This window comes from Hesperophylax consimilis, chromosome 11 (assembly GCF_061612785.1).
Source record: "Hesperophylax consimilis isolate HC1 chromosome 11, BYU_Hcon_1.0, whole genome shotgun sequence".
In the NCBI taxonomy this organism is placed as follows: Eukaryota; Metazoa; Arthropoda; class Insecta; order Trichoptera; family Limnephilidae; genus Hesperophylax; species Hesperophylax consimilis.
The window spans coordinates 8,521,474-8,549,345 of record NC_142846.1 but is presented as its reverse complement, the minus strand read 5'-3'; the positions used below and the strand labels follow the sequence as shown (position 1 = coordinate 8,549,345).

Here is a 27,872-nt window from a genome sequence, read left to right as displayed (position 1 = left end):
TTATAGTAGTTTTAGAATAGGTTTGTGCTAGATATAAAATTTTACATTTTATATCTAAATAAAATACAAAAAAAATCCAAAAGTACTTCTGGATTCATAACAACATGTTTTGTTGTGAAACTCTATTTTTTGAAATGTGATTTTGATACACACGAATTGTGTTTATTAGCATGCAAATAAATTACGTATTCATCAATTTTGTATTGACCTCTCCCGTCATTCAAATGAACGGAAATAAATTTACTTCGAGCATGTTGTTCACCACGATTGTCAATATATTGATATGAAGCCCCATGACCATTGATGTTTATTAGTCTATACCCATGACACAATAGCATAATATATTATAACTTTTCTTTAAATAAATACGTAGGTTTGTGCTTCAAAACAAACATTACAACTCCAAAATAATGTTTTTAAACTTCATCAACTTTTATGCTGACTTATTTTTTTTAATGATACCTTGTGAAACATTATTTTTTCAATTAACGCATTACTCAGAATTGTGTTACAATGGAAAATGGAAAAAAAAATCTGCCTGAAAATTATCCCAATATTTTTTGTATCGGTGCTCCGATAAACTGACTCAAGGGAATTACAATATTTTATCTCTATAATTCTGTCGTTGTTGTTTTGTTTTATATTTTACACTAAATAATAGCTGTAAAGTCGCGTTTGTTGTATCAAACTTTGAACAATATCACACGGACTAGCCCGGCAATGCATACAATGAATATAAATATTTTTAAATATTGAAGACAATATTAGTGATTTCTAAACGAAAATCTGAAACAGAAAAATCAGAAAAGGAAACGGTCACATCTGGGACTCGAACCCAGGACCCTTGTCTTTCCGTGACAGTGCTCTACCAACTGAGCTTATGGGACCCTATTCCCCTCGGTCACTTTTAACTGTATCATACTTCGAATAAGAACTACAATATTTAAATATTACAATTTGAGGTTTTACTCAATAAAGTTATTCCGAAAAATAGATATTCATTCTAGACTTGCAGAAAAAGTCAACAGATGTCGCACATTAAAAATAAAAAAATAAGATAGGTTTATCTAAAAAGATGCTGTCTGGATTGCATTTAGTTCGGGTTGAATCTTGCGATCATACATAAAGATAGTTGCCAATAAAAATGTGCGGTGAAAAAATGAAGACAATGTTTGTAGTTCTTATTCGAAGTATGATACAGTTAAAAGTGACCGAGGGGAATAGGGTCCCATTAGCCCAGTTGGTAGAGCACTGTCACGGAAAGACAAGGGTCCTGGGTTCGAGTCCCAGATGTGACCGTTTCCTTTTCTGATTTTTCTGTATCAGATTTTCGTTTAGAAATCACTAATATTGTCTTCAATATTTAAATATTAAAATTTGAGGTTTTACTCAATAAAGTTATTCCGAAAAATAAATAAATATTTTTACTAACTGAAATTATTTTGGTACATACTTTATAGCTTTTCTGATATGATAAGTACTTTTAATTTCGAATTAAAAGTTCATTGAACTTGAATAATTTACGCATTACGCAGGAATATTTCACATTACTAACCAGGTCACCGATAGTCAATGTATAATTTAAAAAAAACACAGTTTAGATAGTCCCCGTGAATATTCAAGTCATTGGCCCGATAGCGCTATCTCCCATTCTTTTGGGGGTAGCCAGGTCGATTTATTAAAGTTCACCAACACTATGTATTTTCCCAGGTACCTTGCTTAGCTTTGTTATCAGCACGGCGGGAACAACTTTCGAATTATTGGACTCTCTTCATCCTCTTCACATTTCCTACATCCATTGGAGTTTTTCATTCCCAACGGCTGCATGTACACGAAGAAAACTTACTGTTAATTTATTAAAAATATGTTAAAATTATTCGTTTTCCTTTTAAAAATGGGAATGCCAGCCTATTACGAATGAATTTAAAAAGTTCGTAACAAAGTATCACCCAAAAGCAAATGTTTTATGTGGAAGACGGAACACGTGTTAATACAAATACTGATATTGATACTACATACTTATATTGTTACACACCGTCATGATATCTATTCGTAAAAGAATACGTATTCTCTATATATTTTGAATAACTATTATTTTATCAGGAACTTAGGATGCTGTCATTTTTTTAACAGGATCATTTTTCTTCTTGTGTCTCCTCGATGACAGTGCTTCCTCAGTGAACTTCTGTTCATATTGAGTTGTTTCCTGGTTTAACTATGGGGTCTGGTATATTTAAGAGTAAGATTATTGTCTCATTCCGGGTGCGCACTAAAAAATATACCAATTTGTTGCCACTTTTTAAAATACACAAAAATGACGGGTTTATCACAGCGACAATTATTTGAATATCACCACATATTTTTTCGTGGTGATAGAAGAAGATGAAAAGGATGAGAATGTTTGGGAAGTTTCTGTTTATTATCATCTTTCCCCCAAACGTACCTCAAGCAATATTTCAATTCTGGTTCTTGTTTGAAATACTTTTGTGTTAATTTTTTCAGACCTCTTCTAAAACAGATCAAGAACTCTGCAGAATCTCACATCGTGTTGGACTGCACCACTGAGAGGATATATGATGTCTTGAAGCAGGCCCAGCAAATTGGCATGATGTCGGATTATCATAGCTATCTTATTACATCGTTGGTAAGTTTACTTTTTGTACCATAGCGTTACTCCTTTTTTTAAATTTTATTTATATTAACCCCACACAGAAGTCTCTGAGGAAAATAATCTCTCTCAGAGCCTATTTCATCTATTGTGATGCTGTTTGGAGAGTTTTTTTAAGGAAAGGAGGTAGAAAATTTTCTGGGAAAGTAACAGGTACAAGAGATGATTAGTAATCTAGGAATCAATATGTCCAGGAGTGACGGACGAATGAATTTATCCCCCCCACTGCGGCGTGGAGAAGTCAAAGGGGTCTCCCCAAATCCGGCTCTCCCGATCTGGCATCCGACGCAGCTGGTGGGCAGGCGCTTGCTGAACACACTCCACCCGATAAACTTAGGCATCTCTGCTAAACTTAGCGAACCACTTGGGGTGATCTGTGGCAGAGATGCCTACCAAACCTGCCTACCAAACTGCTGGCTTTTTACAAGAAATCAAACATTAACAAAAGTTATCTACCTACAGGCTTATTGTAAGCTGAGTTTTATCTTCTTATTCTAAGAAAATTCAAACATTCTTCTTACTATCTTAACATTAAACTATTTTCGGACTCATTAGAGTTTTATCTTAGGGATGAAAAAGCGTCCTTCTGAAAAATAACTTTGTGTTCATTACTCTTTGTCGGGAAATTTGTCAACTTTTTTTGTTCTTAAATGATTCAAACACGCTTTTATTCTGAAAAGAAATTAAGTGCCTTCTATTTGTTGACTACGTCCTTTGTAAGGGTAATTTTATATGAAGAAATATATTAAGCTCTCTTTGCATAAAGAAGGCAAGGGAGCAAATTACAATAACGACCACTATTTGTTTTGTAAGAATAAAAACTCAAAAGGGGATTTTAAAACAAAGACAAAATCTGAAAAGATACTTACGTACCTTTAGGTAAGTACTTTTACAGTTCCTACGCATCTTCATCAACGGAAAAAAATTATTGCTTACGTAATATTTTTATAGATTTAAACAAAATCTAAGGCTTGATCTCTTTAATAGTAACATTTTTAAGGCTGCTTGTATTGATAAAAGTTTTTTTTTTGAAAAAAAAGGTTAAAAACTGAAACTGTAGTGCTATTTGAGCATCCGATAGTATGCAAGGTCATTTTTAGTGTAACAAACACGTTTTATAAAGAGAGGCTTAACCCCAGCATCCCACTTTGCCTCCACCTGCTTTCTTTCACCATCGCCGTGAGAAAAAGAAAAATAAACGAGGCTTAGATCGTTTTGAGATGTAGACTTGTAGAGCGGATGAACGGGGTAAAATTGATGACGTGGAAGTGAATGGAATAAGAATTCGGAGACGCCAAGATCTTAGGACGATCAACCGATTTAGATACTGAAGTAAATTCATTTCAAGAATTCCGACAGCAGAAGAGTTAAAAATGTTTAAAACAACGTGTAAATAAATTTGGATTAACTTTTGGTGTGCCGCCGCAAAATTTTTGCCGGGTACCATCTGATTCTATTTTCGCTATAGCTCATTCATTTTTTTGCAAAAGTATGTGTTTTTAAATGATACCAGTTAATGTGTACATATTGTTAAATTATTATTTAATCTACATAAATAGTTTTCCCAGAATAGCTCAGAGAAACGATTAGTTTATATATGCGAAATAGAACAATACAATCGGTAAATTGTGTTTGTTAACCGTTAGTGTGGAATTTCGCGATAGTTTATTTACTTGTCTATTATATCTCTGATCTGACGTCTGTCGGACTCTGGAGTAAGCTTTATGACTGGTGCCATCTATCGCTTGAAAACCTAACTTATTACCAAATATCACCCTTGTCATTAATTAATAAATAGTATTTAAGTCTTTCGACAATTCAAAGATATTTTTTTTCAATAATTTTATAACAATGCATGTTGACGCAACTATATTCCATTAACATTGTCCGTTACTCCTGGACATACCGATCTCTAATTTCTTTCCACCCCTCATACCATTTCCATCCCAAAACTGTAATAAGTTCCTTAAAAAGACCCTCCACACAGCATTTATCTCCTGTGTGGGGTTAATATAAACAAAAATCCTATAACCACTCTTGAGAAGAGTTTCAACTGTTTTATATACATTATTATCATCAATGTACATTGTTAAGTGCTTTTCACAAGGTTTCATACCTCTTGGAGAAATCTGTAATTAATTTATGAACAGTGTGCAGTATTATCCATTGCTGCCCTCTGTAATTAAAAATCTTAGTCTTTGATGGTTTTTAACTTGACTAAATCAGGTAATTTTCAATTGAGTTCACTCAAGGCTTACAAGATCACCGTCTTTATTTTTAAAATGTCGAGTTATCTTTTTATAATAAAACAGATGATTAATAGAAATTTTCTTCTTCCACTACCAACTGTCATAAAACCCGATTCCTTCAGAACTTCAGGGGAAGGAAGTTAGACCCTTTTTTAAGTGTAGATGTTTTAAATCATCATGTGATTGTTCTATTGTAAAATATAACTCAGTGAATTTCAAAGGAGTGTTTTATTAGAGAGACCTGAAAACTCTATTAACAGTAAAGAAAAAATACTTATCAAACAAGCAAATTATGTAATCTTCACTTTCATATCCTAATAAAATAAAATATTGTTATAACATGCCCGAGCGTACATATCTCCTATATAATTACTAAGTTTGTGTAAATCATATATTATGAATCTGCTTAAAGGGATTCTGACAGTTTCTTCTCCTGTAATATTTGCCTAATTTAGGCAACCAGACTAAGTTTAATAATTTATACAGACTAATATTTATCAAGTCGTACAACTTTAACTTAGTTGAATTAAGAAAATTAATAATTAAAATATTAATAAATTAGATAAATAGGAATGAAGAAGAAGCGAACTTTATAAAAAGTTTTAAATCTACGAGAAGTAAAAACCGAATGTAAATTTAATTAATAATTATAAGAAAAAATATTTTTTCTAGTAAATGTAAAGAAGTATAAAAATATAAAGTAAAACACAGAAAATATATACATGGAAAATAACAAGATACGTGTACCAGAGAATACTATGTAATAGAGAATACGGTGATGATGTAATAAATTGACAGAACGTAGCGAAGTCCTGATTTGACTCGACCACCTTGTAATCATAAATTTGTTTGTATGTTCGGTGTCCGGTAAATCCTGTCAAGACAGTTAAAATAATATCTACTTTACTACCTGTAGTGTGCCATTCACGAAGGCTCGAATTCTTCGAGTCATTGAAAGGGTACTTGATATAGTAGGTAGAATTTTGCCTAATACCTGTTTATTCTCATATAAGTTGGCAACACAATGGCCTGTCTTCAACAATGTAATACACATAAGTTGGCAACACAGTGGCCTCTCTCCAACAATATAATACACATAAGTTGGCAGAACAATGGCCTCTCTCCAACAATATAATACACATATGTTGGCAGAACAATGGCCTCTCTCCAACAATATAATACACATAAGTTGCCAACACAATGGCCTCTCTCCAACAATATAATACACATAAGTTGGTAACACAATGGCCTGTCTCCAACAATATAATACACATAAGTTGGCAACACAATGGCCTCTCTCCAACAATATAATACACATAAGTTGACAACACAATGGCCTCTCTCCAACAATATGATACACATAAGTTGGCAGCACAATGGCCTCTCTCCAACAATATAATACACATAAGTTGGCAGCACAATGTCCTCTCTCCAACAATATAATACACATAAGATAAAAAAGATGATGTTATAAAAGTAAAATTCTATCTTGCAAAACAATTTATTCAAGAAATAGTAAAATAATATATTTTAAATTTGTTTCATTGTATTAACTACCCTATGTTACACATGTTTCTAAGTATGTGCAAAAATTCCCTTTCATATAACCTTCACAAAAAAAAAAAGGATACCTTTGTTGAACAATATGTCACAATTATAATTAAACTTATTAATTTCAGTTGAGTGTCTGTCTTGTGTAACTCTGGTTTAATAAACTCTGGAACTCGAAATAGCTTTAAATTTGAATCTTATTTTCAAAATTGTATCAGATTATGTGAAGAATTCAGACAGGTGATAAATTACCTATCGATATATATATATTTCCACTGTGGCACGTAGATAATAAGTTCCAGTAATATAAATAATGTTAATAATCAGTAACTGCAGGTACTATGTCAATGGTTAAGGCCCTTCATACACAGAGATATTTACAAGCTACATGACTGTGATTTAACCACAAGTCAAATTATACTAAACTTGATCATTTTTTCACGTGCAGCCCTGGAGTTAATACAATGTCAAATGACTGTAGCTATAATGACAGTCTATTTCTTCTACAATTTTATTGTAGCATAAAAATCATCTAAAACAAAATTATGAGTTCATGCAAACATTTAAATAAATATATTTATTGTATGGCGTTCGTCGCCGACAAGAAACTACATGATAAAGATGTCTAATCGACAACCAAACATCAAAACACGGCTTCTCTGCTAAAACCTTTCTTACGTATTCCGGAAAATTATAGTTATATAAACATTAACATTTTCTCACCTATCATCATCTATTTACCATCCAAATCGTGCAAACGAGTAGTAGACGCGTATGCAACTAGCGTAGCATACTACAAGCACTGTCAGTGTGGTGTACGTCGTCAAACCCGTCGTCGACACGTCGCGTAGCAAAATAGTATGCGCATACCACGCGCACAAAACTCTAGTCGTTTGTAAGTATCTCCGTGTACGAATGGCCTTAGTAGTAGTGTTTTGTGAACATTTCACTAGGAGAACCTGTGCTGAGATGTTCACAGGTTTTACAAAGTGTTTTTCGGTTGTCATAAGTATCCTATTAGATACTCTCAAGGAGGATTATGTGATTCTACCAATGGCAGCGGTATTGTTCATTAGGTTAGTAGCAGTTAAACTATATCAATTATATAAACACAATGTAGTATAAAGAAAACAAAAGGGTACTACATGAAGTCCAATGAAGTCAAGACGAAAATTGTATGCTTAATAAGTGTTTTATTATCTTTCTAACAAATGATGGATAAAATGATATTCTCACTGGGATATTTCTTACCAATTTATTAACTATTAACTCCACAAAAGAGAATAATAATTTCTCTAAAAGTCTATGTCATCTGTGGGGATGCTGTGTGGGGGGTCTTTTATTTTTAAGGAAAGGATGAAGAGGAAGTTCTGGGAAGGAAAAATTTTATGGCTTAGATTTATTGCGATATTTTTTTTTGTTAAATTATTGGCGAAATCGATGAAACCACCTTTGCGCTAAAATCAACTGTTTTTGGACTCCGTTTATCAAAATATACATTTATGATTTGTGATTCCTTTTGAAAATTTCAGTATATTAATCGCCGTTCTCGCTTAAAAGCTGGTGTTATAAATCCTACAAGATGCTGAATTGATATTCTTCGTCATTTATCCGGCTGAATGCAACACATCTTCTAAAGGCCATTCTGCAAGATTGATAGCCCGCCAGCCAAAGCGAATAATAACGCAATGTTCCTGTTTGCTCAGACAGAACTACGGTGGCCGCTAGCCAAAGTGGCCAATGAAAACAAATCCAATGGATTAAACACGATATAAACACTACCATTATATTTTTATACTCAAGTCATTAGTCAAGAAAAAAATCACCATTGAAGCGAATATTTCTGGCGGGCATATGCTGTATTTTGCGTTGCACGCTCCGAGATGATATTTCTTTGCAAAATTAGTTTTCAGTTTTGGCAGCGTGGCTTTTTTACAAAAATTCTTCCAATTCGGGAAACACAGCGGAATAATAACCACCGTAAATAAATGCAGAATTGCGAACGGTACCGCAAATTTTCGATTTGTTCATTTCCTGCGCCTAATGGACACTGACTTTTATTATGCCGGTTTTGTGACCACGCGAATGCATTTTTACGTGAGCTCCGATAACCTTTGGACACTAAATTATTTTTGCTACCGTCGGAGTTACAATCACCGAGCTCTTTATTTGCTTGGTGATTCATTTTGTGTGGATTAAACAAGTTAACTTAGCAAATTGTACCTACTGTTGGCTTTTGTTATGATAAATTATACGAATCCATGGAAAACGCATACAGTGATTTTTATGTTTTATTTTGTTTGTTTATATTTTCAAAACAATACTTTATGGACATTTTAACAATATAGAATCAGTTCAGTACACATTTATTTAGTTACAAATATTTTGAGCTTAAAATTCCAAATGAATATAATAATTAAGTCAGTTTGACGAATCTGATGATCTGGTATTACACATATTTATTAACATCTTTATTGACAGCCTTGCTATCGTCGCCACTATTAAATTCCGTGTACCGACTAGGAACACAAAACAACACACTCACTAACCAATAGTATCAGGATTCATGCTCTGGGCAACAAGTTTGGGACTGCTATTGGTATATTTACTGTCTCCATGTATAGAACTAAGCATAATCTATACAAAGACTTTATCAAAGCTAAGCGCTCAAACAGACAGGCGTGGATAGCGACTTTATTTTATACTATTTAGAGATATACATAAACAAAACTAAAGTACATAAAATAACTCTCTTTATAATATTATTATTAAACCAAAAGGTAAACACTGCTTGGTTATCAGTGTTATCACAGATAAAGTCATTACCTTAATAGAGATTAGACAAATGATGTTTAAATCTAAATATTTTTATAATTCGAAAAGAAACACCTAAATTGAATTAGTTTCGCTGATGTCTTTAATTTGGTTGATAATATTGCAGCATTATTTATGGAGCTAAGACAGATATATCTAAATCTAAATAAGTTAAAAGCTTTTCGATCAAATCAATCCTAAATTCAAAGCAAATCCGAGCTCCAAAGTTTATTATACGAGATTTACGCATGACACAAGCAGAACCAAAATTGCATTTTTATAATATTACATATGGATGAAGATGTGATTGTTTGTAATAAGATTTATTATAAGTTTTCCACGACCAGGCTGAGGTTAATAGACAAAACTGAATAAAATGCTCTACAAAAAATGATTGACGCAGGACTGCAGTAGCTACCTAAGGACACAATACCACTGGGACAACGCTGCACGATAAAAGAAATGCTAAAAGTTTCTTGTCGTTTATACTTGTATGTCGCATGCGTCTTCCATCGAGGCAACATTATGTTGGTGCAACTTATCTTTAGCTAGTCGCAAAGGTTGCATATTTTTGGTAATAGCTGTGAATTTAAGAAAAAAAGTAGAAATCCGCTGTGGTGGAGAAGATTGATGGTCAATAAGCTCATAGTGATTTTTACAAGAAATAAGCTCATAGTGATGGTTACAAGCGTATTTACTAGCAAACTTCTTTAGCTTATCATTTTTTATCTTCTTGTATTTATAAATACTAACTTCATTATTCCACGATTCTGGTGAATTATGAACATTTTCAATAACAAGTTAGTTTTTTTTCAATATTCCACTCTGTGTATACGTACCGAAACGATCCGCTGACTATTGAATAATGGCAACATTGTTCAAGACGTTGACTATGCGTCGAGAAGTGACGCATGCGTCCTAACAACAACAATAAACACGTTAGCATGCGGCAAAGTTACTTGCTTTTAGTATTCTTTCGATTGAAGGCTTGTTTAACACGCCTCATTTCCGCATGCTACATGTTGTCTAAATATTGCCTCACTGGAATTGCGCCATAACAGTTCAAAATTTGGCTTTTATTTTGCCGTATATCCAGTCTTCATCTAATCAAATAACCTAATAGGAATTGCTTGGAAAAGCTATCAAAAAAACTTAGAACTATTATAAAAGTATGCAATGTAATTTCGCTGTCCATGACAAAACAAATCGGTTTGCATGGACTGAATACAAACTTCTGCCTTTACGACGAAGGATTTTTGGCAACCGATTGTTTTCATTTTGCTTATTACGATTGGTGCGTTGTTGGAAAATTCTACTATTTTCTAAATTAAAGTCATATAATTTGAATAATACAGTTAACAATATTTATGTTTTAGCTAGTAGAGGGCATTTAATGATATTTCTTGCCTAATGTATTATAAATTAATTAGCTATGAATTCATTCATTAACGTTTATCTGCCATTGACAAATTATCATGATTTTACCATACCATACTTTACCATAATTATATCGCAAAATATTTTACCAACAAAAAACAAGTTGACAGTACCATAAATTATTACTTCAGTGCTTATTACTAACCATTAGTCCCGAAATTGTTGCAAAATACTATATTTTGCCTAGTTGCTCGATTTGATACTTTAAATTTGATAAGGCGCAAGCAACAGTCTAGATCGAGTGAATAATTTTAAACATTAAAATTTAATGATTACCACATGCATCTATTTCTCGCTGTCCTACACTTAGAGATAATTTACCTCAAATATACTTCAGCATATATTTACCGGTATCAAAGAGATACCTTAATGATAATGGAATATAATTATTAAGAAGCATCGTATAGAACGATTGAATATATTTTCATAATTTTATTTATATCGTTCACTTGTAAATTGTGTGTTATGAACTTAAATGCCATATGCAATTAAAAAACTTGTTCCTGATTTTTACAAAATTTTCTTTTATATCTTAAAAAGGTCAAAATGTAAAATTAAATAACACACAAAGAATGGGTTTTTTCAAAGAATTTGAACAATTCATCAAATTTCAAAGCAAATTGAAAATCAGCTTTGAAATTTGATGGATTGTTCAAATTCTGTTCCAACCCGTTTTAAGTGAAGATAAAACTTTGGAATATGGAATTCCTCAAGGGTCCGTCATCGGACCAATTTTATTTATAATTTACCTTAGTCAAATCTTTAAACTATCACTAGCAAATGGTAAACACATATCCGTTGCTGACGACACTGCTATAATTATCGAAAAAAGACATAGAACGAGATTACTAATGCAGCCATCCAAGGCATGAAGGTTTTCTAAAAATGATTCAATAGCGAACTATCATCACTCAACACAGAAAAATATTATTAAATTCTCTTTTCTTTACAAGAATATGTTTTAAAAATTTTAATTGATATAATCATTCACTCAAAAAAATTATACAAATGACATTACATGTAATACGGACGGCGCTAAACTTAAACATAAATCTAATGTTAAATATTTTGGAATCATAATAGATAAATATCAATCTCACAGCGGAAAGAATAAGAAAACTTATCTATGTCTTCTATAACATACACAACATATTAACCAAGAAAACAATAAAAATTGTCTATTATGCATTAATTCATTCCCTATTGCAGTATGAAATTATTGGAGGGGCATATAAAGTTACTTTTCACCCCATAAAAACAATAATTTAAAGAATAATTATCAAACTATCGTTAGAAAACCTTACGACTTACCAACTTTAGAGATATTTCGTGAATTTAATGTACCAAATATCACAGAATTGTGTAAAAAAACGCGTTACATCAAATTTATAAAGAATATTTCATCATTAATATTCACCCCTTAGAAAGCATAAGCAATAGGTTCAAATCAAATGGCTTGATAGCCCTCCCAATGCTAAGAATGTCCACGAATCATCACCACTATTTGTATTTAGGTGTGAGATGGAACAATAAATTATTGTCCAAAAACAAAATTGATTTAACCGAAACTTTGAAAAATGAACAATTCAAAAGCAAATTAACTCCCTGAAATTGGATACTCTATATTGTACTCTTAATTTACAGTTACTTAATCTATACCGTCTAGCATTTAAAAAAACTATAAGCTCTGGCTTTTGTTAATTTGTATATTGAATTACGTTTGTATTTATTTGTAGCCTTTGAATATTGTTTACACATCGCCTTTTAAGCAATATTTTCTTTTGTATGTAAATACTCCTCCCATAAACACAAAAAACTATAAACTCTGGCTTTTGTTAATTTGTATGTTGAATTGCGTTTGTATTTATTTGTAGCCTTTGAATATTGTTTACACATCGCCTTTTAAGCAATATTTTCTTTTGTATGTAAATACTCCTCCCATAAACACGAGCTCCTAACTCCTAACTCGAAATAAATAAAATATTATGTACACATATATGAAATGAAACGTTATAACAACCATGTAGGGGAGACTTGGGATAATTGTACCACGCGTCAGTAGTACCAAAACGAATAACTCTAACAAGTATTATCTTAAAAACAAACACTTTGTGGCTTGACATCATATACATTATGTACAACTGAGCCCAGGGCCGGGGTCAGTTGTAGCACTCCCCCCGATCTGTTTACGCGCTTAAAGCTTATTTTTCTGTGAGATTTAGATAAATAATAATCTGAGAATTACGACTAATTATTTGCCGTTGATTATAACCATTTTTTCATAGACCTTATACCTAATACTAAGAAAATGGTTGAAGTCAAACTGGTACATCTGTACTCGGTATTTTTTTGTACATCAAAAACTCTTGTTGTCTCTGTATCGCGCAGTAAATCATTTAAAATATAAAATCATGTATAAGCCCATCAGGACATTTATAAAAAATAAAAAGTGGGTGTGTCAAGCCTACGCAAGACAGAAGTGAAACTTCTAGTATTCCTCTCTCTCTATTTTCATTTCATCATCTCTATTTTCTCTCTTAGGTTAGTTTGAAAATTAGAGGTTAAATAATTCAACGACGAAGCATGGATTTGCTTTTTCTAATATTTTCTTATAGATGAATGACGTTCGATTAATGTATAGTTCCAAAAATTTTCAATTTATTCACAAGTATACAATATTACATAAATAACAATATTACAATTAAAAATTACAAAGAAATTACAATGACAATTTACCAATCATGTGCCATTTTCATTGTCAATTTCATGAATATCATTTCCTAATGTCGTGATAATTGGGTTATGGTAACTAAAGTGCGAGATATATACATGAGCACTTAAATCCTTAATGAATCGTGCAAAAACTGCATCGATTGTTGTCCCGTGTCGGGAGAGAACGTTCGTGAGCGGCTCCCCCACCTCAACAAGCGCATATGGTGAGAGAGGGACAGTGAACGGTGAGCGGTGGTGGGGGTACCCGCATTTTCGTGTCGATCCTGACTCGGTTTTACTCCGTCCCCGAAAATCCATTACGCGCCTAAAGAAGTTTCACTTCAACAAATAAAATAATATTTCGTTCAAATTATTCAAGCTTGTTTTGCAGGAAATACCTGGAAGGTGTTTTACATATTAAAATAAACCGTATTGAATTGATTTACATTTTCAATCTCTCTCTTAATTGTGGTTGTCCAATTCATTAATCCATTTAATTGGCGGTGTTAAGTAGCCGCATTTGAGGGAATGGAATTGTTTATTATTTATTAATTCACTTCTTCGAGGGTTGTACAAAATACAAATATTATTTTGATGTAAAGGCTTGGAAGTCAGAAATCGTTAAAAGTTTAGTGAGTACGTTAAAAAGTTTCCAATTGCGGGTGCAACTAACGTACTTTGTGGAAAATTGTGATAACTTTCCACAAGCGGGAAACTTGTGAATCTATTTTGTGTCATCACGAAATCATCGGAATCGATTTTTTAGTATTTTTTATGTGAGCTTTCGTTTTCGAGTAAATCGAGTCCGATGTTGGTATTTTTTATTTCAAACTCTGAAAAATCTGCTTTTTTGTCTTATAAACTGCGTAGAAGCATATAACTTGCTTAAAATGTTTTTTTATCCCTTAAGTTGTCGTAAACATAGGAAAATGATTAAAATAATAACAAAACGCTCAGGACCAAAAAATTTTTTTTTGTGTGATGATTCTCCAGTGTTCCCTTTATACTACTAGTTTCCGGACACCATGTTTAAAGACTGAAAAGGGCTAAACAAAATAACTGAAATTGAAATGAGAGTAGTATTTTTATTGAAATAAAACATCGTTTGGAACATAGACTTTTAATTAAGGTAATTTGATAACGTAATGATAAACAAAGCATTTAAACTCTTTTGTAGGCGTTGAGGTATTTGTCCGACTTTAATTAGAAACATTACCACCCCTTGAAGCTGGAATGGTATCATAATGAACTACCGCCTAGAACCACTGAATAGGCCTTCTTATCTCTGAAGGAGATTGATAAGGCCCCCCTTCTCTCGCTCTCTCTCCCTTTCTCTCGTTGGTATTAATTTTCTCGAATTGGATATTCGATCTATATCATCACCTCCATCTTTATTTACAAGCGGCACTGAAGATTGGTGGAACAATAAAGAGGCCTATATAACTATAGAGGCAAGAAGTGAAATCAATATTCCTGCCTCGATTTTAAAGTTTTCAATAGAAAATATTGGTAAACTTAACAGTGAAGGCAATCAATACACACAATTATTTTATTTTAAATAAACATTTAAACAAATAAATTATCAATATTACGCTGGTTCTCATAAATATATTTTTCATCTAATATCGTATTTTTTACTCAAACTAAAGTGAACCTTGTTAATTTGAGAGTCCCTGTAAATAACCACAACCAGTGGTTTTATAAAATAACGGGCATTCAATTTGCAAAACTAACCTGCCAATGGTCATGCTGGTTTGTGAAGTTGTTAATTTTCACACCAAAATACCTTTGAATGCTGCCATAATTTGTTTTACTTTAATTGATTTTAGAATAATAACAACCGCAGATCCGTGAAAAAACATCGCATATTATGATTGCAAGATTTTTGTGTAGCTGAAAGCATTTATTTAAAACTTGCCTCAGGATCTCTGCAAAATACTGTCAATTTTCTTTATACCTAAAAAATTATATTTTTGTCGAAAAATAATTAGAGCGACGATCAGAAATTAATTCACCTTTCGAATGAAAACTGCTAGTTTAGTTTTAAAGTGTTTTTTTTTGTGTATTATATAATGTGATTATGTGTAGTCATGTATCTCGTATCTTATCAGAAAAGCGGAACTCTCGTACCTGATAAAGTAGCCACGCATCTTATCTTAGTTGATTATTATAAAATGTTTTTTATCAAATATAAAATTATTAGTTTTTTTGACCGGTCAGTGGCTGAGTTGGAATTGCGTTTAGGTCCCACCCAGGCGTAGTGTGTTCGATTCCTCGGCTGGCCACGTCATCCATCAAAACACACGCAACATTTTCCGTTTACTGTAGTAGTAGTAGTAGATTTTCAAATATTGTCAGGTTATTCCTAAGCCGAGAATGTTTGTCTTTCTTTTAAAATTAGAAAAGTTTAAGTTTTTTTCAAGTGTTTGATTTAGTTCATTTGTTCTGATTGGTTGATAATTCAATAAAATAAATTATTTACAGGATCTTCACAGTGTGGACCTGGATGAATTCAAGTATGGCGGAACCAACATTACTGCGTTCAGACTCCTGGACCCAGACAAGCCAGATATACAAAGGGCTGTCAAGGACTGGGTGTACGGGGAAGCTCGACTGGGAAGAAAACTACAGTTGGGACCTACTTCTGCCAAGGTAAAATGAATTACTCACCTCAACAAACATTTTTTATTGGCTATTAAGATTTATAATGCTGACATTTTCACTAGGGATCTGATGTTTGAAAAATAGAGTTAGTTGGTGGTCGCTTTGTCTGGCGTTACAAAGTTTTGGTGCACATGCAAGCAAGAACTGTTGTATTTGAGTACTGGACTATACTAACCGGCTGTAGACGTGGCGTTAATACAGGCGCGCGTCTTGTGGAGCGGTCCCGACCGTTCTAGAAGCTGCGGGAAAACCAGCGGGTTCTCGCCTTATTCACATTCATTCATCGTCTCATGCATATTCTTCTGTTATCCAATTCCGGACTTCATTAACAAAATGCAGTAACTTCATTTCGAACCATATTTATATTTTTTCATGTTACCAGATCCTTTATTATACACTTAATGATATTTCTTTTTACTCCTCCACCAACCACAAGAGCTAGTTCTTTGAATTGACGAAGAAATACTTAAAAATATATAAATCATTATTTATTTTTTCATGTTCTACATAAAACACCAATATATCATGGATAAGATTACAAATAAAAAAGTTTAAAGAGGCAGTTTTACTCTTTTGTGACATGTGTTAAAAGATAGTTACTGAACTGTCTGTAGGTGACATTGAAAATGTCGATGGATAATGCAGAATCGTTAAGCAGTTGAGTCGCTCTGTTTATTGGCGCGTTCTGATAGGCAGAAGTCCTCGCTTTCGGAGCATATAGGAGTGCATGGGATCTCCATCGAGTATAATTGTTAGGGACATAAAAGTTAACTTCTTTCAACATAGGCGGATTGTGTATTGTACCAGAGATTAACTTAAAAGTGTTTGCCTAAAAATATTTTTCTGCGGGCTTCTAATGTATTGAAATCGAACATTCCTGTTAAGAGTGGGTTATAGGGCATAATGGTGATTTGCTGGAAAACAGCTCCCTAAAACGGCTTAATACTACCTTTCGTATGTCATTCTCAGACTTCATATTTTTTTATACCAATTAATGGACTATTATTTTTCAGTCTGCCTATTTTTTTTTGTAGTTGTTGTAGGCATTCGACTATAAAAAATAAAAACATTGATACACCATACAACCCACTTTTAAAACTTCGATCCATGATTATCGCATTAAAAACGCTTTTACACAATATTTTTAATTTAAAATATGTATATAATACACACATCTGTAGAAGTACGGCCTCTTATTATCGTTATGATATCTGTGGATATTAACAATTAAATAAATACTTCATCTTGCACCAAATTTTCAAGACATTTCACAGTATTTTACTTATTACGGGTGAGAAGCCCCCGTGAACGGTACTGAAGCTATCGCTCCCTGTTTCACGGCGTATATATTTCGAAAATGCCATCAAAATGTTTCATTAATGGGTCTAAAAGTAGAATACCGACTCACTTGAAGCATTGCAATAATCTAATGAAGCTACAAAAACAGTAATTACTCACAAATTCTCTTTTTCATGTAAATTTGACGTATTGTATTTTTTCAAGTGTCATATTTTAAAACTCAACATTTAATATGCGTTCCTTTTCCTAACGGTTAGCACTAACGTCATGTTGTTTACTGGCGGCATCTTTATGCAAGTGTGTGTGAGAGAATTCATTGTCTTTACGCGCTCTGACCAAGTGGGAGAGTGAACGTTTTATCATAGGGCACGTTTGGTAATTGAACCAAAAATTACCAATATTATTTTTCTCTTTGTAGATCAATATTATGATTTATCCATGGCAGCCGGAAAAAATACTCCAAACAAGGTATGCTTCAAGTAACGAATAAATGAAAAAAGATTATTGTTTAGTTGTACTAAATAACACAGAATAATTTAACAAATATATAAATAAAAAAATAAAATTTCTTTCATTTCTCGAGGTCAATTTATTAATGATGGTATTAATATGTATAGATATTCTATCAAATATAAAATTAAGAAATTTACCAAATAAATCCACCTTCGATTTTCTCGAAAACGAAAGCTCAAATAAAAAAAGTCATAACCCAAAATTGACAATAAATGAATAACTGCTTTGATAATTTTATAGAGAAACTGACCAGGACGCGATTTTCGTAAATTTACTCAACATGTGAGAACTTTGGGCGGTTGGTTCGATTCAAGACCTCTGTGCGTTACCTCAGAATGATTACAACCCAAGGGCTTATAACTTGTAAACATAAAGAAATATAAACCTTAATGTTGCAGGTTTCAAAACTATCCGTTTTTAGCTTATGACCTATAAAGGGTTTTACCGTTTATACCACGAGTTTCCGAACACCGTGTAAAACAAACTATATGTATCGGAAATGTTCCTCAACACTAATGACAACAGCAAGTGAATGATGAAACATTTATAAAAAATGTCAAATTAAATGCTTTACCAAAATAGTAGGTTCTGCAAATAAGTCATACTTTTTTACTAAGTTGTTTGTTTTACTTAATATTTCACATTCATATTATACGTTCATTGCTTTGCGACAAACGCACGTGTGACGTTATATTTTAACAAGTTCATTAATGTACAACTACCGCCCTCTAGTGACATAAAAATGAAGACATTTTGACAGTTTGCGAAATTTCGCTATCATATAACAAGCGCTTAAGAACAAGGATGGATACAGGAATGGATAATTTCGATTTGGATTATTTGATGTTATGCCAGTTATTATGTAATACTGTTACAATATTATTAATGTTTGAAAGAAAAAACATTTTGCCGTGTTCGCACGACATACCCACCTGCCCTAAAATACATTAAAAAAAATATACAGATCGCGAAAATCTACTTATATGACATTATTTTGAAAATTTAAAAACTTTGTTTATTCTACACAATATTTATTTCAAGCTGTGAATTAAATTCATAATAAATGATAGGGACTGTTCCACTTAGGAAGGTCGGCACAAAAATAAGAAATGGCAAAGTACATCATTATCAGGTGCTCGGGGAGTAGACTTGATAACAGTGGTAATTAAATCAGGTTTAATGTCACTGCAAAGGAAAATAACGCCATAATAAACCGTTGAAAGAAGCTCAGAGTTCGAGGCGTAAATAAAGAAAGAGACGGAAAAAGTTTAAATGAAGGTTTTGAAGTTAGTTTGAAATATAGCCTCATACATATAACTTACAAATTATGTTTCTGAACTTTTTATTTATTATTATTATTTATTTTTGAAAAGAAATCATTTAAAATTTGGGTGGCGCCTACAGGTACTGGTACCCCGGGAATTATGTATTGAAAAACCAACACCTCTGCAATAGGTCACACCAAATGATTCAGTACGTTTGGTGACTTCGCAGGGGTGGACGGGTTCATCGGATGAGGATTGTTTAGGTCTTGTCAGCAGATGCGTCTGCCCACCTATTGTGTGGTGGGCCGGATTTGAAGGGACTGATTGAGGGAGATATTTTATGAAGGGGTTAATTCATACGCCCGTCACACCTGGACACACTGACCCCCGCCCCTCATACCCTTTCCTTTCCAGATCTTCCTCTCCTTCTTTTCCTTTTAAAAAATCTCTACACAGCATCCTCAAAAATGCCATAGGCACTGAGGTAAATTATTTCCTCAGGGCCTCTTGATGTGAACATAATATGTGAAAAAAATCGGGTTATGAATACCAAAACATATTACTTAAATTCCTCCCATTTCCATCGTTAAAAGCGGAAAATATACCAAACATAAAGTATTAAATCATATATTTTTTATTTTAAAAGTAATATTGTTTTCTTTGATTTTCATTTGACAGGTAAAAATAAAATAAATACCTTTTCGACCATACTTATATACGGAGAAAAAATGATTAATAATAGATGAATGGAGAAACAAATGCATCAGGTTGTTTCTTTTTACAATTTTACTTACCATGCGCCAGCTAAGTCCTCCATTATTCCACAAGTAATATGTACATTCTGATTATAGTTATCGTAATGTGAGTTTTTCAAATGTGTAAGGTGTTGGGGATGGAATCAAGGTACAAGGGGATTGGAAATCTGGAATGCCGACTTGCGGTTTTTTCTTCTTCCGCTTTTGAATTGTACTCGTTCAATTCACAGCCACTAATTTGTGAACTCAGTGACTTTTAAAATGGACACAGTCAACAAGGGGCTCCATAATCAAACACAGATTAATATTGTTGAATTTTTAATTTCATCTGAACTACACACGTTGTAAGTCGACATAGGAAGATAGGAATTAGTTAGGTGGACAGTAATAATGTTAAAGGAATCAAAAGGAAAGGAGTAAGGTATAACAATGTTAGGTACCAGCATAAGATTTTTCATAACGCAGGAAATCTATCGTTTTAAAAAAATGGAAAAGTGTAGTAATCAAGAGTATAAAAAAATTATAAAAGGTGATACTTTGTAAAGGATCTCAAGAATTTATTAAAGGTGCTTTGGTACAATATGAAAAATTCCTTAAGACATTAGTAATGGATACTTTCTATTAGAATTCTCGTTTCATGTTGTTTAATTCTTGTTTTTCAATTTCTTTGCACCTCCTTGCCGCCTGGTAACCCGACTCGAAAATGAAGGAAAATATGACATTCATTAAGGTAAGTTAATTGTTTTTGAATACCTACTAGTCTTTCTCCCAAAATTATAAAAATAAACCACTTTTTTGTTACTTAATAACAGGGATTTGTAAATAAAAATATTTGAATTTCGATTTTCTTTTTGAGAACGAATGGGTGCAAATCTTGGAGGCGTAAATTAAACCACTTTCCTATATCCGGTCGAGCTGAAACTCGGCTCATAGACTAGTTGTCGATGACAATGTATTCTATCAATTTTGTGGCAAGCACGCATACATGCATTTTTCTGAAATTGGATGACATTATACCAGTTAATATACGAAATAAATGTCGGTCCTATCCAATAGAGATTTGGCTCAGTTGTTAGCACGGTTGACTCTCGTCCATGAGGGGAAGGTTTAATCCTCATTCAAATAAAAAAAATAATAATAATTTCATGTATAAATAATAAAAAGAGATGTATTACATTAAAAAAACTTTTTTTTATACGGGTTGATTTTTTATTAATGTAAAATTTTTACATTTTATTTTTTTTTAAACAAAGTTCTAAGTGATTAATTTTAATTTGTTACGTAAATAATCACAAATATTTTCACTAATTTTATAATAAAATATTTCGCTTCATTGTACTTGATACCAAATCGACTGATCGTACCGAAGTGCTGTTTTAACTCCATCACTTTACATTTGGTCTGTTCATAATATTTTTCTGTGTGTTCCGTTTCCGTCAAATATTTCTCCGCAAATAATGGTTAATTTCGTTGTTATTATATGCGTGTAATTTAATTTGTACATTATGTGAAGTAAAAATAACTTATCCTAATGCAGAAACCATTGGTTTTGAAACATGCGTTTTTTGATTAAATAGTAGTGCAAACAAAGTTATTTATTTTATGTAAATTAAAATGAAATTGCAATTATTTTAAAAACATAACTGATAATTTCTGGTTCAGAGTCTTAATCTATAACTACAACAATGTTATGTTTTTGATGTTTTATTAAAAAAACTATGTTTTTTTATGTATCGCAGTTGCTTCTAAAATGAAATTATTTTATAAAAACGTTACCTAATTGAAAAATAACAAAGACTTAATTTCAGAAAAAATATAATAATGTATCATCTCAGTTCAGGGTGTTTTTAAATAGAGATATTGTATCAAAGGACATATTTCACACCAACCATAATGTTAAATGCAAAATTATATCCAATATTTTGTCTACTTTTCTTTTATGAGTGCGAAGTTCTGGATTGTCGTTAAAAATAATTTATATCAAATAAAAAATGTGTCTCTTGTTAATATCATCAGCTGAATTATGGTACTTGAAAATGTTAAAAAAAACATTAGGGAGTATGGTTTTTTTGCCCTCATTACGGCATTTTATCTGGTAAAATATTCCGAAAAATAATTTCAGTTTATATAAAAAATCCCCATACGATAAAATAGGGATATATTATCAGTAAGAACATGAAATTCCTCCATCTGAAATGTGTAAACTTTATAAAAGACATATTTATTTATATGTTCTACGCCCATTTAAGCTTTTACAACAATTTTTATTTTTATTTTATTTATTTGGGAAAATCAACAGATTATTTACATATATAAGAATAAACTAAATAATAAAGATAAAATCCAATAACAGATTTTCACTTAAAATTATAATAATAATAAAAAATATTAAAACAAGAAACTAAGGGTTCTGTACCCGTGGCCTGAGAAATTTACAAAAAATACAAAATTGTAAATAATAAATAAAAAATAATAACAGATCTAGGAACATAAATAAATTAAAATTTAAAGTTAACTGATATACTAATATACTAATAACCAGCTAAATTTCAAAAATTTAAATTTAACTGATATACTAATAACCAACTAAAATTCAAAACAAAATGTATTGTAAAATTTCAACACAGCAGCAATCAATAAAAGCACTACACAATAGCAATAATAACAATATAATAAATGTATACCTACAACTAAATTGAACACATGAGTATAAATTGGAAGGTAAGTAACTGGAAAGGATTCAAAGCAATAACATGATAACTTCAAGTAGAATATTTAAAATTATTTAATGTTAGTTATTACATATCTTTTAAAGGTTCCTAAATTACTTGAGAATATGTCCATATCATTAAAATTCGTATTAAATATACTACAGGCTCTGAATATAAACGCATTTTGTCTTATATTAGTAGAACATTTATGGAGATGAAAAAGTGATTTTTCTCTAGTTCTAACGCTCGGGACTCTAAAATTAATTTCAGACAGAAGGGGAGAACAATCAATAAAGCCATTGATAATTTTATGGAGATACATTATATCTGCGGAGTCTCTTCTAGTTTTTAATGACTTAAGTCCATAAAGGTCCATCGAGCTGTTTACGTCAAGGTTTGAATTTAGTTTGAAATTTAAATGATGGACAAATTTTCTTTGGATGGCTTCAATGCTATTTATGTAAATATTATATTGAGGATTCCATATGGGAGAAGCGAATTCAAGATGACTGCGAACATAAGAAAAATACAATATTTTAAGTGTTATGATATTATTAAATTCTTTTCCAATACGGAATAAGAATCCTAGCATTCTAAGGGCTTTCTTAACAATCATATCAATATGAGCCTCAAATGTAAGTTTACTGTCAAGTATAACACCTAGATCACGAATTTGTGTCACTTTTTTGAGTAGTTGGCCAGCTATATGATAATTATGGTCAAACTTAATTTTATTTCTAGTGAAGGTAATTACATAACATTTAGAAGTGTTCATGTTGAGACGATTGCGGATACAATAATCATTAAGCCTATACAGATCTTCTTGTAGTTTAAAGCAGTCAATTATAGAATTAATAGGCAGGAATATTTTCATATCATCAGCGAAAAGTAGAACATTTGCATAATTAAAGCATTTTATAATGTCGTTGATGAAAATTGTAAACAGTAACGGTCCCAGGTGAGATCCTTGGGGCACACCTGAGGGTATATTTACAATCTCAGAGATGAAGCCATTTATTGTTACTCCCTGATTGCGCCCATTAAGATAGGAGACTAACCATCTATATAAATCCCCATGAATTCCCAAAGCTAGTAATTTGGACAAAAGAAGACTGTGGTCAATTTTATCAAACGCTTTTGAGAAGTCTGTATAAATTACGTCAACTTGGATTTGATCATCCATTGATTTAGTAATATTTTCAATGAAAATGGCAAGATTAGATACAACCGATCTTTTTTTCATAAAGCCATGTTGGTTCACGAGTATTACAGATTCGATGCAGTTATATAGTTGTTCATGAACAATTTTTTCAAAAATTTTACTAAAGATTGGTAATTTAGATATCGGTTGATAGTTCTGGACATCATTTTTAGCCCCAGACTTAAAAACAGGTGTGATGAGAGCACTCTTCCAACGATCAGGAAAGATACCTTCTTTCAATGAGGATTGAAAGAGCAATAATAGGGGCTTCGAGATTACCTTGCTACACATTTTGATAAAGAAAATTTTGATAAAGAATTTGACGAACAGAATAGTTTAGTGCAACTATAATCGAGAAATAAAAGCTTGCTTTTAGTTATATAGAAATTCAATGCAGAAGAATAGTATTATGCTTTGCTTAGTTATTAATATTACTGAGGTATGTTTCTATAGCCTCCCTGTAACTATATTCCGTGCAGTTGAACACACTTTCTGATTTCTGCAAAATTATTGCCAACTGCATGCAATCTAGTTACAAGGGAGTATCTAAATGAGTCTAGTCCTGATATTGTTGTTAAAATTAAAAATAATTTTCGATCGAGTAGTTTTAGTTGGTATGTAAAAGTTGATTAGGCTCATTAAATCAGGACCGTCTATATTTCCATTAACAAATTTAAAAAATAAATGTCAAGTCGGAAACGAATCTTTTATCTGAGAGTATTGATAATTTAAATTCTTTCATCAAGTGGTTGTAATTTATAGTTGCTCTCGGGAGACCAAGTGTATAGTAAACATATGTGCAAACCAATATAATAATTAAATGATTATCTACTTGATATAGACCGAGACGGCCCTGATGTACGACGCAGTTCATCTGTTTGCCAAGGCCCTACACGATCTGGACACCTCTCAGCAGATCGACGTCAAGCCCCTGTCCTGTGACGCTGAAGACACGTGGCCGCATGGATACAGCCTGATTAACTACATGAAAATTGTAAGTGAATAATATTTTTACTAACAGACCGATGTGGGTATAATGGTTTATAATTGAAACTTTGTTACTTATTATCATAGGTTTAATTCGAATCTGCTCTGAAAGATTTTTTAGTTACATAATATACATGGCAGATTGAGGGTTAACGTAAAATAATAGCAAAATGATAAATACCAACCGTCCAATAACGGTGTGCGGAGTGCGATATTCAAGAATAAAATAAAAACAGCCGATAAAACATCACTTCTAAACCGTTAAACGGTATTTTTGTCACACATTGTACAAAGACTGTCCAATTTCATTTCCAATTATTACTAATACGAATAGTTTCTAACTGCGCTGCAAAAGAACTGGCAACAGTGAATTTTGAAAGTCTTTTTTTTATTTGTGATTCAAATCGTGTTTTATATATAAATATACTAGTGGTCCCGGGCAGACATTGTCCTACCATAGACCGCCTTCTGTGTAGGGAAGTTAATAATAATAATATAGTTTTGAAATCCCACATTTCCCATATATATACGCATATTTTTTGTACAGTAGGTATGCGAAATTGAAAAAATATATGACGAAAAATAAATTACAAAGTAATTACATAAAGTAATTAACAACTATGCAGGGCGTGGTCTTGAGTGAGCTTGGGCCCAGCGCTTACTCAGGAGTGGCGTTTTGTGCTGGTAGGCTGCGGTCACCAACGTGTTGGCAGAGGGCATTAGCAGCATAAAAAAAATTATAAAAAATTAGTTTAAATTTGTGGTTTTATGGATGAGAAATCTGAAATCAAAACAATCGTTGAAATTTTTTTTTCTATCTCGACAACAGCGTCACCTATCGGGTCCAAAACCATCCTTTATTTTAATCTGGAATCAGACATACACGTTCACAAAATTCTACTTACATCGGTTGGGCGGTTTTGGAGATTAGTGTGTACGATCATAGTGTCACGTGATTTTTATTTATTAAAATAAATTAATGTTTCTTTGTTTATCCCCCTATGCAATCAAAAACTACTGGACCGATATCGCTGAATATTTCTAAGTTATTACTGAGATATAATGTAAAAAAATTCGGAGGAACAATTCCAACCGTAGGATTTAACGGTATGATGATGATGTAGTATCTCCATCATTATCTAAACAGTGAAAATTCGTCTCTTATTTTTTAGTATATTTTTATTATGTAGGCATGCTCTCTGAAAATAAACAATATTTCGTAAAAAAAACAGTTTTAACTTGGACGCTTTAACAATATTATAGTATGAGGCAATACATTTTGGAAAAAATAAGCAATAGCCATAAAATGACTCAAGGTACTTTAAGAATATAACACAAATTCTCACTATTACGTACAAGACCCTTAGGCAATACCCTCTGAAGATCCCTGTAAAGGAAGTGATTTTCTCTTGAGGCTTTTGCTTCCTTTTCCTTGGAGCTTTCCTTTACCCCGCGGTAATATCCAATTCGGGACTAGCAGGGATGTGCTTTGGTAATCGAATGCTGAGCTTTTTAGAGGCTTTCCTGCTCTAAGGGGAGCTTTATACTTTATAGAGACCTAAGTGCCTCCTTCAGCCTGTCTAGTCACATGTTTCTTTGTATCGGCGTGGTTCCGGATCACCAGACTATCGAATCATTTGGGCTCTAGCTTCGGGAGCTTCTAGGCTAGGGGCAACTGCATATTTCTTATAAAAAAATTAAATCCTCAATAAAATATAAAATAAATATTATATTATTCATAAATAGCGATTGCAAATATTCTTAGTATACGATTTAACTCTTATTTTCAAAAACATCCTTCGTGGATTTGCTAGAAGCTCATCGCACTTGCCTCGATTTTATGGTATCATCCACAAAAATGCTCCTAGCATATAATTTATTTTTTATTCGCTTTGAGGAAATAATGTATCTTGATATTATTCTGACTTGTCGTCACTGTTTAATAAAATATGTTTATTTTATCTGTGAAAAAGTGCGACGCGAAATTCCATATCAAATATGCTTTATTTACAGGAAATCCTCAAAAGACTTACTTTTATTTAAAAAAACGCTTATTTAGCTGGTAATTATAATAAATCTCAAGAATACCTTCGTACATCATCATTACGTAAAACTTTTTTGTAAAATTAAATAGAAAAAAAGGTTTGTCTGAATATTATAAGCTATCCTGTGGAAACTAGACAGGATCGATAGATAAAAATTGATTATCTGTTAAGAAGTTAATAGTAAGTTCTTATGAAAATAGTGTCAGTTTGTGTACTGCATTTTACCCCCGGATACCGAAAGGTTAAAAAAATTATCTTTTGAAATCCAATGTCACGTGCGAGAGACATGTGTTTTAATCCCTCCTTACCCCTGCCGTGAGTTATGAAAATGGTTTTACGATTGTTATTATTATATGTTTATTTTTTATTTAAAATAGAAATTAATTGCATATAAGCTGTTATCCTCATTTTCACTAAAATATGTAGCGGCAGCTACTAGTAGGTTCTAGGAATTCAATAAATGCAACGCGCATCACATTGGAACCTATGAGTAAGTTGGCGAATATACGCTGCAATAACCTATCTAGAATAAGAGCGAAGCCGTCAACCTACCTAGTCAGTCACATTTAAGCGTCCAGCTACAACTTCCCCCGCGCCCGCGACATGCACCTCGCTTTTACTTCACCGCGTTGCCATTGAGTCACCAATTAATCAACTAATCATCAGCTCCGCAAGAGCGCTTTGGCTTTATCACATATTATATGTTCCCTGGCCACCACATACTTCACACTGGAGCACCAGGAAGACTCAACGTCTTCACCAGTGATGAACACCATCTACATGCATCCCATCGTGATGCGCACCAACTGACGACATAGTCGTTCGTCGTCAATAACTCAGGTCTCCACCGAGACACAAGACATCGAGACAACAAGACATAGAGACACCAACTTCATCACCGTGATCATGGCCCACGGATTCACATCTCACCGTGATGTGACCTACATTCATCCTATCGTGACGTACATCATCAACCATGACGATATCGTTATTCATCGTCA

The 27,872-nt window shown here is 32.6% G+C and overlaps 1 protein-coding gene across 2 annotated transcripts in view; it reads left to right on the top strand.

The window, feature by feature from the left end:
• Positions 1-2,509: 2,509 nt before the first annotated feature.
• The window catches only part of KaiR1D (Kainate-type ionotropic glutamate receptor subunit 1D), a 105,651-nt gene continuing 80,288 nt past the window's right edge, over positions 2,510-27,872 (top strand). Inside the window, exons 1-4 of one of the 2 annotated variants that reach the window (XM_089637262.1) lie at positions 2,510-2,644; positions 15,916-16,083; positions 20,637-20,657; positions 24,681-24,833. In XM_089637262.1, coding sequence (XP_089493388.1) covers positions 2,606-2,644; positions 15,916-16,083; positions 20,637-20,657; positions 24,681-24,833 — 381 coding nt within the window. In that variant the 5' untranslated portion in view covers positions 2,510-2,605. The remainder of the gene's footprint in view (positions 2,645-15,915; positions 16,084-20,636; positions 20,658-24,680; positions 24,834-27,872) is intronic. The other variant, XM_089637261.1, reaches the window with a different exon arrangement.